The 13,384-nt window shown below is 39.7% G+C and overlaps 1 protein-coding gene across 1 annotated transcript; it reads left to right on the top strand.

The window, feature by feature from the left end:
* Window positions 1-707: 707 nt before the first annotated feature.
* Window positions 708-11,814, top strand: LOC103782374 (putative lysosomal acid lipase/cholesteryl ester hydrolase; the record flags this gene model as incomplete). Its single annotated transcript, XM_008950142.1, has 9 exons — window positions 708-751; window positions 1,421-1,541; window positions 5,172-5,370; window positions 5,757-5,866; window positions 6,491-6,627; window positions 8,064-8,210; window positions 9,410-9,481; window positions 10,531-10,602; window positions 11,359-11,814. Coding segments are annotated over 9 exons (1,136 nt in total), but the record flags the coding sequence as incomplete, so codon positions are not given.
* Window positions 11,815-13,384: the final 1,570 nt, after the last annotated feature.

Below are 13,384 nucleotides of genomic sequence, written 5' to 3'. Positions count from 1 at the left end.
TTTGTTGCCCTGTGGCTGGTCTTTCTCCTGCACGTTTTTGGGTCCAGATCTGTGTTTGTTTGCAAGTCACGGCACTGAATTTGCAGAGAAGCGCATGTTTATGAAGCATACTTGTGCTGCATGTTCTGATGCACTGCTGCTTTCCTTCCCGTTTGGCATTTACCTTCTTAACTTTATTCTTTGTTGTTAGTAACTGGTACTAATTTCTCTTTCTTCTGCCCTTCTGAACTGTGCCATTTTTTCCACATGTGCAAGAAGATACAGCAGGCTAGAAATACTTAAGGTCTGTAAGAAAAGTACTTGAGTCGTCAGCATTACCTGATACCATTTGGGGAATTGAAAATAGTAATTTAGTCTAGGGCTAATAGTATTTGAATGGAATTTAGCCTTAAAATAAATCTGAATGTTTTGGATAATTAAAGATATATTTAAAACAAAAGGCATGTTTAATTAAATGGTCCTTCTCCACCTTGCCTGGTAGCCTAGGAGTAGAACTCTGATCATCTCTTGCGTATCTTACATTTTCTGAAGGCACATTTGGTGTCATAAAGTCAAGTAAATAGCAAGTTCTCTGAGCTACTGGAATTGCATAAAATGAAAAAAGCATAAAGCCTGAGACATAAGAAAGGGGAGAAAAACCTATTAGTGAAATTATTGCATTGAACAAGTGTGGGTTCTTATACTGTTTTTCTTGTTTGGCTTGTCAGCAAAGTCATTTAAAAGCTCTGAAGCAGACGAGGTTTGGGGAGAGGTATGTGAGGAAGGGCACATGAAGCTATGAGCTGGGGTGGCAATGTCAGCAGAGTGCATGTGTGAAGAGTGTGACTTTAGTGTTCAAAAGATGTTGTATTTGTGGTTCATTTCAGCACATTGCCTAGTTATGACTGTGTCCTTTGTATAGCAGAGAATTCAGTATAAAGTTTAGATAAAAATCTGAAATGTTTTAGAAGGAGCCTTTCCTTTCAGGAGAAGTGAACTCTTCCCTCCTCTTCTTCCATATGCTGCTGTGGTGCCTGCAGCTTTTCGCTATCCTGTCTTGTTTGTTACTGGAAGACACAGCGTTCCTTGAGAGAGGACAGTTTCAATTTTTGTCTGCTACATCCACATACTGTTGTTTTGCCTTGCTATCGTAATCCCCTTTTCAACACTTCAATCTCCTTTCTCACTGTAAACAGCATGTGAGCCTGCCCTCCCAAATTCTTAGGATGAGGTTTGTGCTCTGGCTAGTTCCTGACTCTGTACTGTCTAGTCTTATTAGAAAACCTGTCCACATTAAATAGGTGGGTGGTGTGGCACGCTTCTGCCACATCCTTTAATTTCACACTGCCGTCTTTGGAAGGAGCCCAAAGGACTTTGCACATATTCGTCAGCTGAGGAGGCTGGCAGTCTGACTACAGGGCGGCTTCTTTTCTTTCTCCAGAGTCAAATTATTACCTTCAGGGGATACCCTAGTGAGGAGTATGAAGTGACAACAGATGATGGGTATATCCTTTCCATTAACAGAATTCCATATGGAAGAAAAGGCCATGACAAGAACAAAGGTAAGATTTATGTCTACTTGGAAAAACAGGAAGTTATGGAAAAGCTCTCTTCAATCTGTAAAACTTTCTCCTGTAATAATCTAGAAGAAAATTAAAGACTATGACCTATGCAGTTAGAATGTGTGTGTTTGTTGTTTTTTTTTTTGGTGGATGTTGTGGCTGAAATAGATTAGGCACATACATGTAGAGTGACTTGAGTAAAGGAAGGGAGAAGGAGTTAGAATGTTATATTTTCTTGCCTTTTTGTGACATTAATATAAGCCCTTCATTGTTGTTTTATTTTTTTGAGGGTCTGAGAGGCCTGGATTTTCTAAGAAGTGGTAAATAAGGGTTGAGATTTGTTGGGGTTTTTTAAGTAATAAAGTCCCTTGAAAAGAGATTGTTTATAACATTGGGTTATTTCAAACCCCGTTTTTAAAAATCCTTTTTTTATAACAAGTCTGTAAAAATGCCTGGCCATTTTCAAAAGCAGGAGTAATTCACATGCCTCTTTTGGTGAAATATAAGTAAACTACAAGTGTTCCCACTAGAATGTTCACAAAATAATTACTGCCTACTTTATGCATAACATAAGAATTTGTTAGTTTTAACCTCTTTTCAGCTCCCTTTGCAGTAAGGTACAAGCCAGACAAATACTGCATGCTACTGGGATCTCATATTTTACACAGCTGCTTAAATAGGTAAAACAATACAATAAGATAAAATCCCTTCAGAACATCTTGAGTCCAGTACCTTTAAAAATATATTCAAATTAGGATGTGTAACAGGTAGTTGGCAACTGTCAGCCCAGACCAGGTTGTCGCATGGATGTGATTTGATGGGGGACTGGGAAGAGCACTGGCACGTGCAGCCAGAGCACTGTTAGAAGCTGTCAGAATTGCTGTGAAAGCTGGTGTAACACCATGGAAGGGATGCAGGGGCTATACAGGTTGGGAGTTTGGGGAGAAGAAGGGTAGGGGGAATGTAAGCTAAAACTTCAGTGAGTGATATGGGCAAGGGTTTTTGCAAGGACTGAATGCTGGAATGCTTTAACAATTAGAGAAAGGGATGGGGAATTAGACACCTGAGCTTTGATTTGCTGTCCTTGTACACGGCATATGGAATTGGTGCATTTGAACAGCAATGGCTGAATTTGTTATCAGTCTTGTTACCACCCTGTACAAAGGATCCTGCAGATAGTTGTGTGTGTGACAGCAGTCTGTTTGCACAGAAGTCATAGGTGTTCCAAGGTCTGCCTCAGAACCCTTTGGGCTGAAGAAAACCTAAGATGAGAGGTAAAAACATGGAGCTCACAAAAGAAATTGGCAATTGTCTTACAGCCTTGGGTGTGAACAAGACCTGTGGAAAAACCCTTTCCTCTGCCAAAGGCCAAGCAACATTCTTCCTGACCTTATCTGTGGGTTTTATTTGAGTTGGGATGTTTGTGCTGTTCACCATCTCACAAGAGCAGTATGTGAAGATCAGTGCGTGGATGAGGACAATCAAACCTGGCAGGTGTCTTTGTGCTTAAGAATTCCGAATTAACTCACAGGCTTCCACAGAAGGAAGAAGACAGGCTGCCTTTCTACCTGTTGATTCTGTCAAATCCTTGATCAATGGCATAAGCAAACAGAAGTTTCCTGACCTGTGGGAATTCTCCACATTCCCCTTGCCACACCCTCGACCCCAAGTTCATGTTTTGCAAAGTGCTTTAATTTTAAAAACAAGGATTGCTGAGCACATTTGGGGAAGTATGATCTGCTAGAAGAATAAAGATTTCAAAGTTCATGTTGATCTTAAGATTTTATAGACTTGGTATCTTTTCTCAGAAAGATACCAATAACGTGTTACTGCTGACTTAGTACATATGTGCTATAACTCTTCTTTTGCAATACCTGTATTATGTGAATAGGATCCCTTGGAAAGGCTAGTTTGAGGACCTCCCTTTCTTGTTGCCCCCCTGGGGTTTTTAGGATCAGAGGTGACACAAAATTATTATTGTCCAAGTCATTTTGTCATGTGATTGTGCAATTCATGGTGCAGATCGCGTGTTTGGTAGAGTGAAAAAGGAACTTGCAAAAATTGGAGGCTAATAGGAGAACTGCTTTTAAAGCTTTAAAGCTGGTAGTTTTCCCCTTGCTAAGTTAATGAAACATGCAAATAGCAGCTTGAGGAGAGCCTTTTCTTCAAAACATCAGAAGTTGGTTGATTGGAGTTGAACAAATGGGCAGAAGGTGTCAAAGCTAAAAGTGAACATTACTGAAAACAAATGTTAGACTTGAAAGTCTTGCACGCTGTTTATAAGGCAATGAGGTACTACTGCAGTGGGGTGAACAGTTGTGTTGAACTGTCCTGTCTCCAGTGCCACTTTGGCACTGCTGGATATTTACTCTGGTTGCAGAGAGAGTATGCCACAATGTGGTTTGGGTTTTTTTTAACAAAATTGGAAAAGCAGGCACTGAAAATGTTCCTTGTCACAGGTATAAAGGTTGCCAGCAGGGAGGAATATTTCTGATTTGGATTTTGGGACTTGCAGCAAACATTATAGACATGACCTGGAATGGAAGGTGTAGGTGACTGAAACAGTTGTGATTTGGCTTTTTCTGCTGAAAGATCCAAGTCTTAAATTACCAACAGAGGAAGTATTGTGTGAGTCAGTTTTGTAGTAGAAGGATATGTCATTGGAGAAGGTAAATTCCTGAGTAGTCTCTTGCATTGAACTAAAGCTATCATGTTATCAGATTTCACTTATTAAAGCAGAAAAAAAAACCAAACCAAACACCTGTACTACTGTGAGAGACAGGCCTTTGGGTATTCTGAAGATTGTGTTCCTCCTAAAGGATTATATTTTAATTTATTTTCTTTGTGCAGATAGAAGCAGGAATCTTAATTTTTAAAATTTGCATTCCACATAAAGGTGTCCTTTCCCTTTTCAGAATGGGGAAGTCAGGAGATGGGCTTCCTAAATTCCACCTGGGGCTTGACTGTCTCTTCTTTTAACTCCTTAAGTCAAGGGGAGAAAGTCCTCTGAAACAGATGCCTTTGTTGGCTACTCGTGCTGCTCGTTAGTTTCTGCCAGAGCTTTGGTAATAGGAGGGAGTTGCACAGAGATAGTATCAGTGCCAGTTGCAGAGATTTGGCACAGCTCAGCACCCTGGTTTGGCATTGTCTTAACTGGAAAGTAAAGTTCTCAGTAGCACATGTGTGGGAGTGCCTTCCCTAGGTTTAGGGGTAGGGCAAGGGCCATGAGTGGTTTAGCTGTCTCTGTGTTTGGGCCACTTTTTGCTGAGCATTTGTGCACTTGAAACGGTTTTAAGGGCTACCTGTATTTTTCTTGCAGCTCGTGCTTTTATCATGTTTGTTTCTTGCACATTTGCCTTGTATTTTGAACTTAAGGATCTTTTTGCTGTAGCTCGGAAACCTAAGTTGCTAGTTTAAAATTCTTAATGATAAAAAGTAGCTTTTTGTGAAAATACATGATTTCGTGGGACTATCAATATTATACAAATTGCTAGTCTTAGTAGATAAAGTCAAATAGAATCAATATTCAAAGTCAAAATCTAAAGCAGACTTTCAGTAACTCACTTGAATTATTCTTAGGCACTCAATTCCAGATGAACAGGAAGCTATAATAAATGCTTTATTTTTCAGGTCCAAGGCCTGCTGTGTTTCTCCAGCATGGTTTGCTTGCAGATGCCAGCAACTGGATCACAAACTTGGATTACAACAGCCTTGGGTTTATGCTGGCAGACGCTGGCTATGATGTGTGGCTGGGAAACAGCAGAGGTAACACCTGGTCCAGGAAACACACACACTTCACAGTGAAGCAGGAAGAATTCTGGGTTTTCAGGTATCCTTGTCTTGCTGGAGAAATTACATGTTGCTTGCCAGCAGACTTCTTTGCCTGTTATCTCAATTCAGTCCCATTGTGATTGCACAAGGAGGTTTTCTTTTTGTTTTTCTGTTTCCATATGCTGTCACATGTGTAGGGGCAATAAAGGGGAGTTCTCTGGTCAGGATAGTGTCCTGAGACAGCCTCCATGCTTGTTCTCTAGAACATGAATTGCTTTCACCAGAGTGTGGTGGGAGGACTCGGTCAGCAGAGCGTTTTCGCTCATCCTGAGGAAGCTTTTCTTTATGTGCAGGCAGCTGATCCGCAGAGCAGTAAAGCTGTGTGCAGCTGCTCCACACTGATAACTTGACTTACACAACTGAGTTCTTATCTTTGCCTTGTAGTTTTGATGAAATGGCCAGGTATGACATTCCAGCCTCAGTGGACTTTATTTTGAAGAAGACTGGCCAGGAACAAGTATTTTACGTTGGTCACTCACAGGGCACCACGATGGGTATGTGAAGAGATGCATTTGTTAGAATATATGGTGTTTGAAACGATAATGAAGTTCCACATATGTGGTTTAATGATGAAAAAACAGCTTCCTAAATCTACTGTTTCTGGGTTTTAGCTGCTTCCTGGAATATTTGTCAACATTAAAAAGAAAAGACTTAACCTTCCTGTGTTTACCTAGTGTGAAGCTGTTGAAAAGATAAATTGAAGTAATAGGTACACCAGCACAGTTTCTATTAAAATAAATTGAACTGTGCATAATAGAATTAGAACCATCAGGCATGTAAAGATTCCCATTTCCAGGATATTTTGCTGTCTGTAAGGCCTTGGCTCAGGTGCTTTTAGACCTTCAGATAGAAAAGCTGGAGGAGTGTAGTGTTAGTTAGCACGAACCTGGTTTGCAGAAGAAAACAAATCCTTCCGATTTGCCTCTTTTGTGTTCAATAATAACAACTATATTAATTTAAAATATTTGAAGTGATCCTAGAGACAACAATCAAACTATTAATCTAGAAATACTTGTACACACTCAACATATCTTAGATTTTATGGAATCACTGCCAGGTAAAATTCTCATCTAACTTGTGTTAGTGAGGTTTGTTAATTATTCTCATATTATTTACAGCTTTCATTGCTTTTTCAACTTTGCCACACCTGGCTAAGAAAATCAAAATGTTCTTTGCCTTGGCACCAGTAGCTACAGTCAAGTTTGCCACTAGCCCTCTGGTAAAATTGGGAGTGTTTCCTGACCTGCTGCTCAAGGTTTGTGTTTGAGTGTAAATGTTTTAAGCCAAATGAGGTGTCTCCCTTTCTACCTGAGAACTGTATAGCAAAGAATGTTGAGAGCTGTCATTACATTAAGGTGTTTGACAGGAATACTGGGACAGTTTTTCCATAATAATACTATGGAAGTAAGCAGTGGCTTCTCTGGCTTTACTTCAGTCTAATGAGTCTATTTGCATCAGTTTAAAGAAGTCTTTTATGATTACAGCTTAACAGATGGGTAAAATTGTGTTTCCACCTACATGTTTCTAGAATGTACGTACAGAAATCACATGATTAAATAGTCTATTTTAGAAGAATCATATGATAGCTTTATATAGTATACTTCTGAATTGTCATGAACTTTAACAGACTTGTTTCACAATCAACCATTTAGTATTAGAAGATGATCCTTCAGAGGGTGATAAAGAGTAGCAGCTTTATTTAGATGCTGTGAATCATCCTCTGGAGGAGTGAACTTTCCCCACTAAGATCAAAGGGAAGGTAGGCAGACTGGCAGGCTGCAATAAGTGCCTGAAGCCAGACACTGTGAACATCCTCCTGTGTGTCATTTTTAACTGTCACTTCTCTTTCCACTGCCACTCATGGACATTCCCACACAGAGCAGTTTGTTCTGTGAGATAAACCATTCTCTAACACGCCTCGGACGCATTTAATGCCTCCCTGTTTGCATCAGTTCCCTGCTCCAAAGGCAGATACCCGAAAGTGATACCAACAATCCCCCGGTTCCTGTTCCTCTTGTGAAGAACTTTGTCTAATGAAGATAGTAGCTGATTGGTGCCCTGTGCAAGTGTTCATCTTATGCTGAGGAACTTGATTCTCATGGTGACTTGCAAAAACCTGGAGTGCAGAAGTACATGACCTCCACAAACCCACTCATCAGCTGTACCTTAAAAACTTTTAAGGAAGTGCTCAGCGGGCCATTTTCAAATCCTTGGATGCTTTAATAATACTCAAGAGGAAGTGGTCACCATAACTCATGCAACTTGTTTTTCTTACATGGTTTGAAGAGAGGATGTTGCAAGTAAAAAGCCATTTAACATTAGCAGCTGAAGCTTAAAATATTTTAGCTTTAAACAGTTGCGATGACAAGAAGCTGTGTAGTGCTCCTGTGAAATACTGAATTTGAAACTGGTTAGAAATTAAGGTTAGGTCCAAAATTCTTTAAGGACAGTCCCAGTTCCCGCATAGTTTTTATGGGGGTAATGGACTGCATCATTTGTAGCAGAAGCACTAGCTGTGACCTTCCCATTGGACTGTAAACAAGGTTGATGAGGAGATAAATCATTTTCATGTGATAAATCTGTCACCAGTGCAAATGAAGATCAATACCTCAAGAGTGCTGTAGTATAACAATTAACCCCAGGTTATTCTACACAATTACATGCTTGTCCTATGTGTTTGTTGTTTTCTAGGACATGTTTGGAAAGAAACAATTCCTCCCTCAGAATAATTTACTGAAGTGGCTTGCTACTCATGTTTGCACCCACAGAATACTTGATGACCTTTGTGGCAACTTATTCTTTCTTTTGTGTGGTTTTAATGAGAGAAACTTGAATATGGTATGTTCTGGTGACTTTTAACAGCTGAGTTATTGTGAACTCTAACATGATATTGATTGTGTCACTGTACTGACTGTCCTTTACATGTAACTAGAAAACACTAATGCCACTTTCATCATCCTGAATTTGGGTGAGTATCTTTCTTTGGTATAGATGTAGTTGCCTGGCTTGGATGGATGGAATTAACCTTTTAAAATGTTACTGAAAGCTAAAATAGATTATTTTAGAACTTTTCCTGTTGGGGAAGTGTGTAAAACAAGTGAATTAATATGATGGTGCAAGTATTTCATTCCTTTTGCGAAAGAGTAAGGAACAAAATACAGTTTTCAACCATTTTCAAGAGAACTGGTGAAGTTTTCTCATCTCTCGGTGGACGTGTGCAATTTTTTTTATCTGGGACCAATTTCAGACCCTGCTGATGGCTTCACTTGTGGTTCTAGTTCCAAAGGACTTGTTCATAGGACTTTCTGTGTTACCCCAAAGCTAGTTAGCAGCAACTGGTGTAAGGCTGCCTTTTTTGTTAATGCTTCTTAAAGTGTTTCTGACTGCTTGAAATGAGTAGAAGCTGATATTAGTTTACCCACAGGTGGATGAAGGCTGAGGATTTTTTTTGTTGGTGTGAAATGGAATTAGCATTATTTTTTTCACCATTCTATGTGGAAAATGTACATTTTTGTATCAAGGTGAAAGTTGAGGGGTTTTATGGTTTCTTGCCCAGCACATACAATTTTCATGGTTTTAATGATAGATATTTTTTTTTCTGCCAGGATTTAAGTTTCCCCTGAGTATTTTGTATTTTTAAAGTCAAAAGTATATGAATTTCTGAATCACTTTGGACTGACAGTTACTAGTTTGTGTACAGTAAAGCAAGGTTTCACTGAGGTTCATCTAAATGTTAGTTAATGTGCTCCTAATTCTTACAATATTAACACTTTTTAACAGAGATTTTGAATATATTGATAAATGCTTAAGGGATATCAATATCAGGTGTAAAGTTCAGCTTTAAAGTTCTGCAGTTAATTGTAAGTAATCCCCAAAACATTTTAATCTTTTACCTGATCTGTATAAAAGGCTCCATTTAACTTTTGTTTATAACAGTTTTAAATTGAATGGAAATTTTTCTGTTAGTTGTTCAAGAAGCAATGATGGTTGCACTGTGGCACTGTGAGGAGTAAACCATGTCAATTATCTTGTTGCAGAGCCGAGTGGATGTGTATTCAACACACTGCCCTGCAGGGACATCTGTGCAGAACATGATCCACTGGAGCCAGGTAGAGTTTTCAGAATGTAAAACATCCATGACTTGTAGAGGAGTTTGTTCTACATGTAAAATTGACATGTAGAACAAACAAGCTGATATTTAAATGGAGTAAAATACCAAAATATACGTGTGGCATAGCCCAAGTGGAATTTCTGGAACGGCCAATTGTCAGCATGGCAACTGTTAACTTCAGCTGCTCTGATATGTTTCTGACTTATGGTAGCTCACCCCTTTCCCCTGTTTCTTTGAAGACAGGCTAACTCTAAGTAACAAACAATACCATGGAGTAACTTAACTTGGAGAGATGCTGTAACAGGTATTTGCTCCCATTTCAGCAAACCTTGTTTTGATTACAACTTGTATTTTTAATGAAAAGCAGCAGGCTTCCTGTTCTGTTTGGCTTATTTTTCTATTTTATTGGTGTATTTTGAATTTCACCTCTGCACAGTTTCATGCCTGTGATACTGTTGTGCCTGAAGCTTGCTCAGCAGGCTGACAAATACAAGACATTTGCCATGAAAGCAGTGGTCAGTGCTACTTGTGATCTTGCCATGGTCATCTATTCAGAAGCAATGTGTTCTGCTGTAGATAGCTGTCCAAGGGTTAGCTTGCAAAGAAAATGTGTGAAGGCTTTTTTTTTTTTTTCCCAGATCTCTGTTGTATAGCATCTTGTTTTTGAACAGTAATAGATGGTAAATCATACAGAGTAAACTTCCTAGGAAAGCTCCAAGTTATGTTCATATATATTTAGACAGCAAGGTAAATATTTTGGAAGTAAGCATGGAGCAGCCATACCCTAGCTTAATCTTTCCTACTGTTGCCAGGAAAGACTGTGAAATCTTACAGGACAAAGTCTAATGGTATTGAATGTTAATGTTTCCTACTCCTCTGACATTGGGCAAAGCAATGACACTTGGCCTTGTCAGTACTTGGCATTTCACTGTTTCTTGTGTCTGTTGCCTTTGCCAATTTTCCAGAGTGCCTATACTTTTTTTTTTTTTAATTGCAATGGAATTGTTCAATTCTTCTTTGTATGTGTTAATATTTGTTTATTTGTAGGCTGTGAAGACTGGGGAACTCAAAGCTTATGACTGGGGAAGCAAGGCTGCAAATATGGCTCACTACAACCAGGTAGACATCTGTTATGGATATGCTATAATTCCTGAATCTTCCCAAAAAATAAATCCTTGTGTACTTCCCTGGGTGCTGTGTTTATGCTGAATGCCAAAGAGCCACTAGTGTCATCCAATAACAAAGTGGAGATGTGTCTTTTCCAAAACCACCTGGAAAAACAGTACTGTTGAGACCTGAGCCAGTCCATATCCAAGTGTGGGCACCATACAGGCTTAGAAGTTGTGATGGCACACTGTTTCTTGAGGCAGGTCCTGCCTACATAGGTCATGAGACCCCACTGTGCCTGTGACTATAAGGCATAGGCTGTCAATTCATGTGTATCCCTCATCTTCAGCTCCTTTAATCTCCATGCGTGTTTTCTTCTAAGTTGCTGTGTGCAAGGCTAAAAATACTGTGCCCCTTGTCCCTTTAATCACAGGGAAAGATTGCATTGTCATGCTTTTGGAGTAGCAGTCACTTTTAGTATTTGGTTAGGGATTAGAAATAACTTAAATGGGAGGCATTTTCTGAGACTTCTGCTGTCCTGCTGTCTCGTGAACTGCTCAAAGCACATCTGTCCTGCTGTGTGTGCTGTAACATCACAGAACTCAAGGAGTTAACATGTTCTGTTAAGCCAGGACTCCAGCTGCCCAAGAGAGGAAACCAGAAACTGACACATTCTTCTTGCATTTGCTAGTATGTTAGACTGCAGTGTAGTATCACACTGGAGACTTGTTCTTTCTAATGCTTTGTTTTCACTTTCCCCCTCCTCAGTCTGCGCCTCCTCTCTACAAAATAAAAGACATGACTGTACCAACTGCGGTGTGGACTGGTGGGCAGGACTGGCTGGCAGACCCAAAGGATGTTGCTGTGCTGCTCACACAGATCACAGACTTGGTTTACCACAAAAACATTCCAGAATGGGAACATCTGGATTTCATCTGGGGTCTTGATGCACCTTACCGCATGTATAATGAAATAATTAACATGATTAGGAAGTATCTGTAGAGTATTAGTTCACCAGAAACTCATCTTCTTGGAACATAACACCTCTCTGGCAATAGTGCTACGTTGTTTATTTATGATGCATTTTTAAAATGTCAGCAATGACTACTGAATTGAATTTGTATTTGGTTGGTTTTAGTCAGTATTATTTCTCTCTCCTGCAGAAATCCTCAACGTATCCTGCTGATTTTGCACACAGTGGCAAGGTACTCAAAGAACAGCAGTGTGACTTTGCACAAGAGGGGTATGTCACATGCATTTAAATTCAGCGACGTATCTGACGTACGAGTTGGGCCATTCAGCACCTCAGGTGCTTGGCAATTAAAACAGCAAGTGCATAAAACACTGCCATTTCTCAGTACCTTGCCATTTCTGAGTACCTTTGAGAAGTACTCCTTGTACTGCAGTGACCCATTCAGTGCTGGTACTTTTTCGGTGCTGGTACTTTAAAAAGCACTTAGTGACTTAGTTTGCTCAGGAGAAGCCAGAGATGAAGCCAGAGATCACCACTACCACTTGAAACCTCCTATCTTGGGACTGATTCACTGCTGCATTTTTCTTGATTTTAAGGTGTCCCTGAAACCTTTCATGTCTCCTGAACTAGCTATGGGTAAGGATAGTTATTTGCTCTTGAAGATTCCTGGAACAAGAGAAACAGTTAAATACCACTTTCAGTTGGCTTTGCAATAGATTATGGCTTTCAAGGAGAATGATGTAACATACTCGTGTTTTGTTTTCTTTGTACTAACCACTAGAAAACAAGCTCCTCCAGTGTACTACTGGTGGGGGAAGAGCCAAATCATTAATTCTATAGCTTGAGTGACTTAATTTGGACAGAGTTCTCCCATTAATCATCTGCTGCTTTGAAGATCTGTTTACTTTTTAGCTGCTTACCAGAGGCTTTCCACCTTTGTGGTCAGGAACCACAGAACACCCTTGTGAAGCCTGACAGTAGCAAGGACAGTTTCCATTTGTCTCAGTTTCAACTTAAAATCAGGCTAAGCCCCCATTTAATGGGGAAAGAGGATTCACATCTTTAGGGATCTGACTTTGGAGCAGTAATTGTCTGTAGTACAGGTGCCTTGCTCTTTCCATTGACTATGCAGAGGACTTTGGCTCCTCTGAATTGCACAGAAGTTCTATGCCAAATGTAGACGTATGAACCATCTCCAGAGTTAGTTGCCTCAATCCAAGTGACAGGTCCTGTGCCATGCTTGGATTCATCCCAGATTTCTGACAGTAAGCCCAGCAGGATAAAAAAGCCTTTCCTCCACAGTACAGAAAATAGTGCATTTTAAACTGAGGCAAACTTTTCTTGTAAAAACTGAAAAAAAAAAAAAGGGTCAAAAAGGTGAATAAGCCATAAATTAGGTTTTGTTGATCTGTTATTTTCTTTTATTCCTAATTCAGACTCAGGGAATCCTCAGGCTTAGTTAATGAAAAAGTTTTTCATGATATTTCAATTGCAATTCCTAGCAGAACCTCTTAAATTTGCTTTATATTTGTAGCAGACATATTTTGCTTCACCTTGCTGTGCTGACAGGAAGTTTCTGTAGGAATCTGAAGTGGCTATCTTAGCAGTTTGAGGGCATGTGATACAGCAACAACCACGTGCATCATGTTTATTAAGCTTGAGATACTTCAATAAACGTGAGACCTGCTTGGAATTCAGACCGATGTGTTATGTGTCTCTTCATGTTTCATGAATGCGTGTGATTCTTTGGGACAGAATCCAGAAAGTTGAGTCTGTTTTTCACAACTATTCGTCTGTAGAACAAGTACAGTAAAAAAGCCA

The sequence above is a fragment of the Merops nubicus genome, unplaced genomic scaffold (assembly GCF_000691845.1).
Source record: "Merops nubicus isolate BGI_N331 unplaced genomic scaffold, ASM69184v1 scaffold45931, whole genome shotgun sequence".
Classification (NCBI taxonomy): domain Eukaryota; kingdom Metazoa; phylum Chordata; class Aves; order Coraciiformes; family Meropidae; genus Merops; species Merops nubicus.
This window is presented reverse-complemented; position numbering and strand designations above follow the sequence as displayed.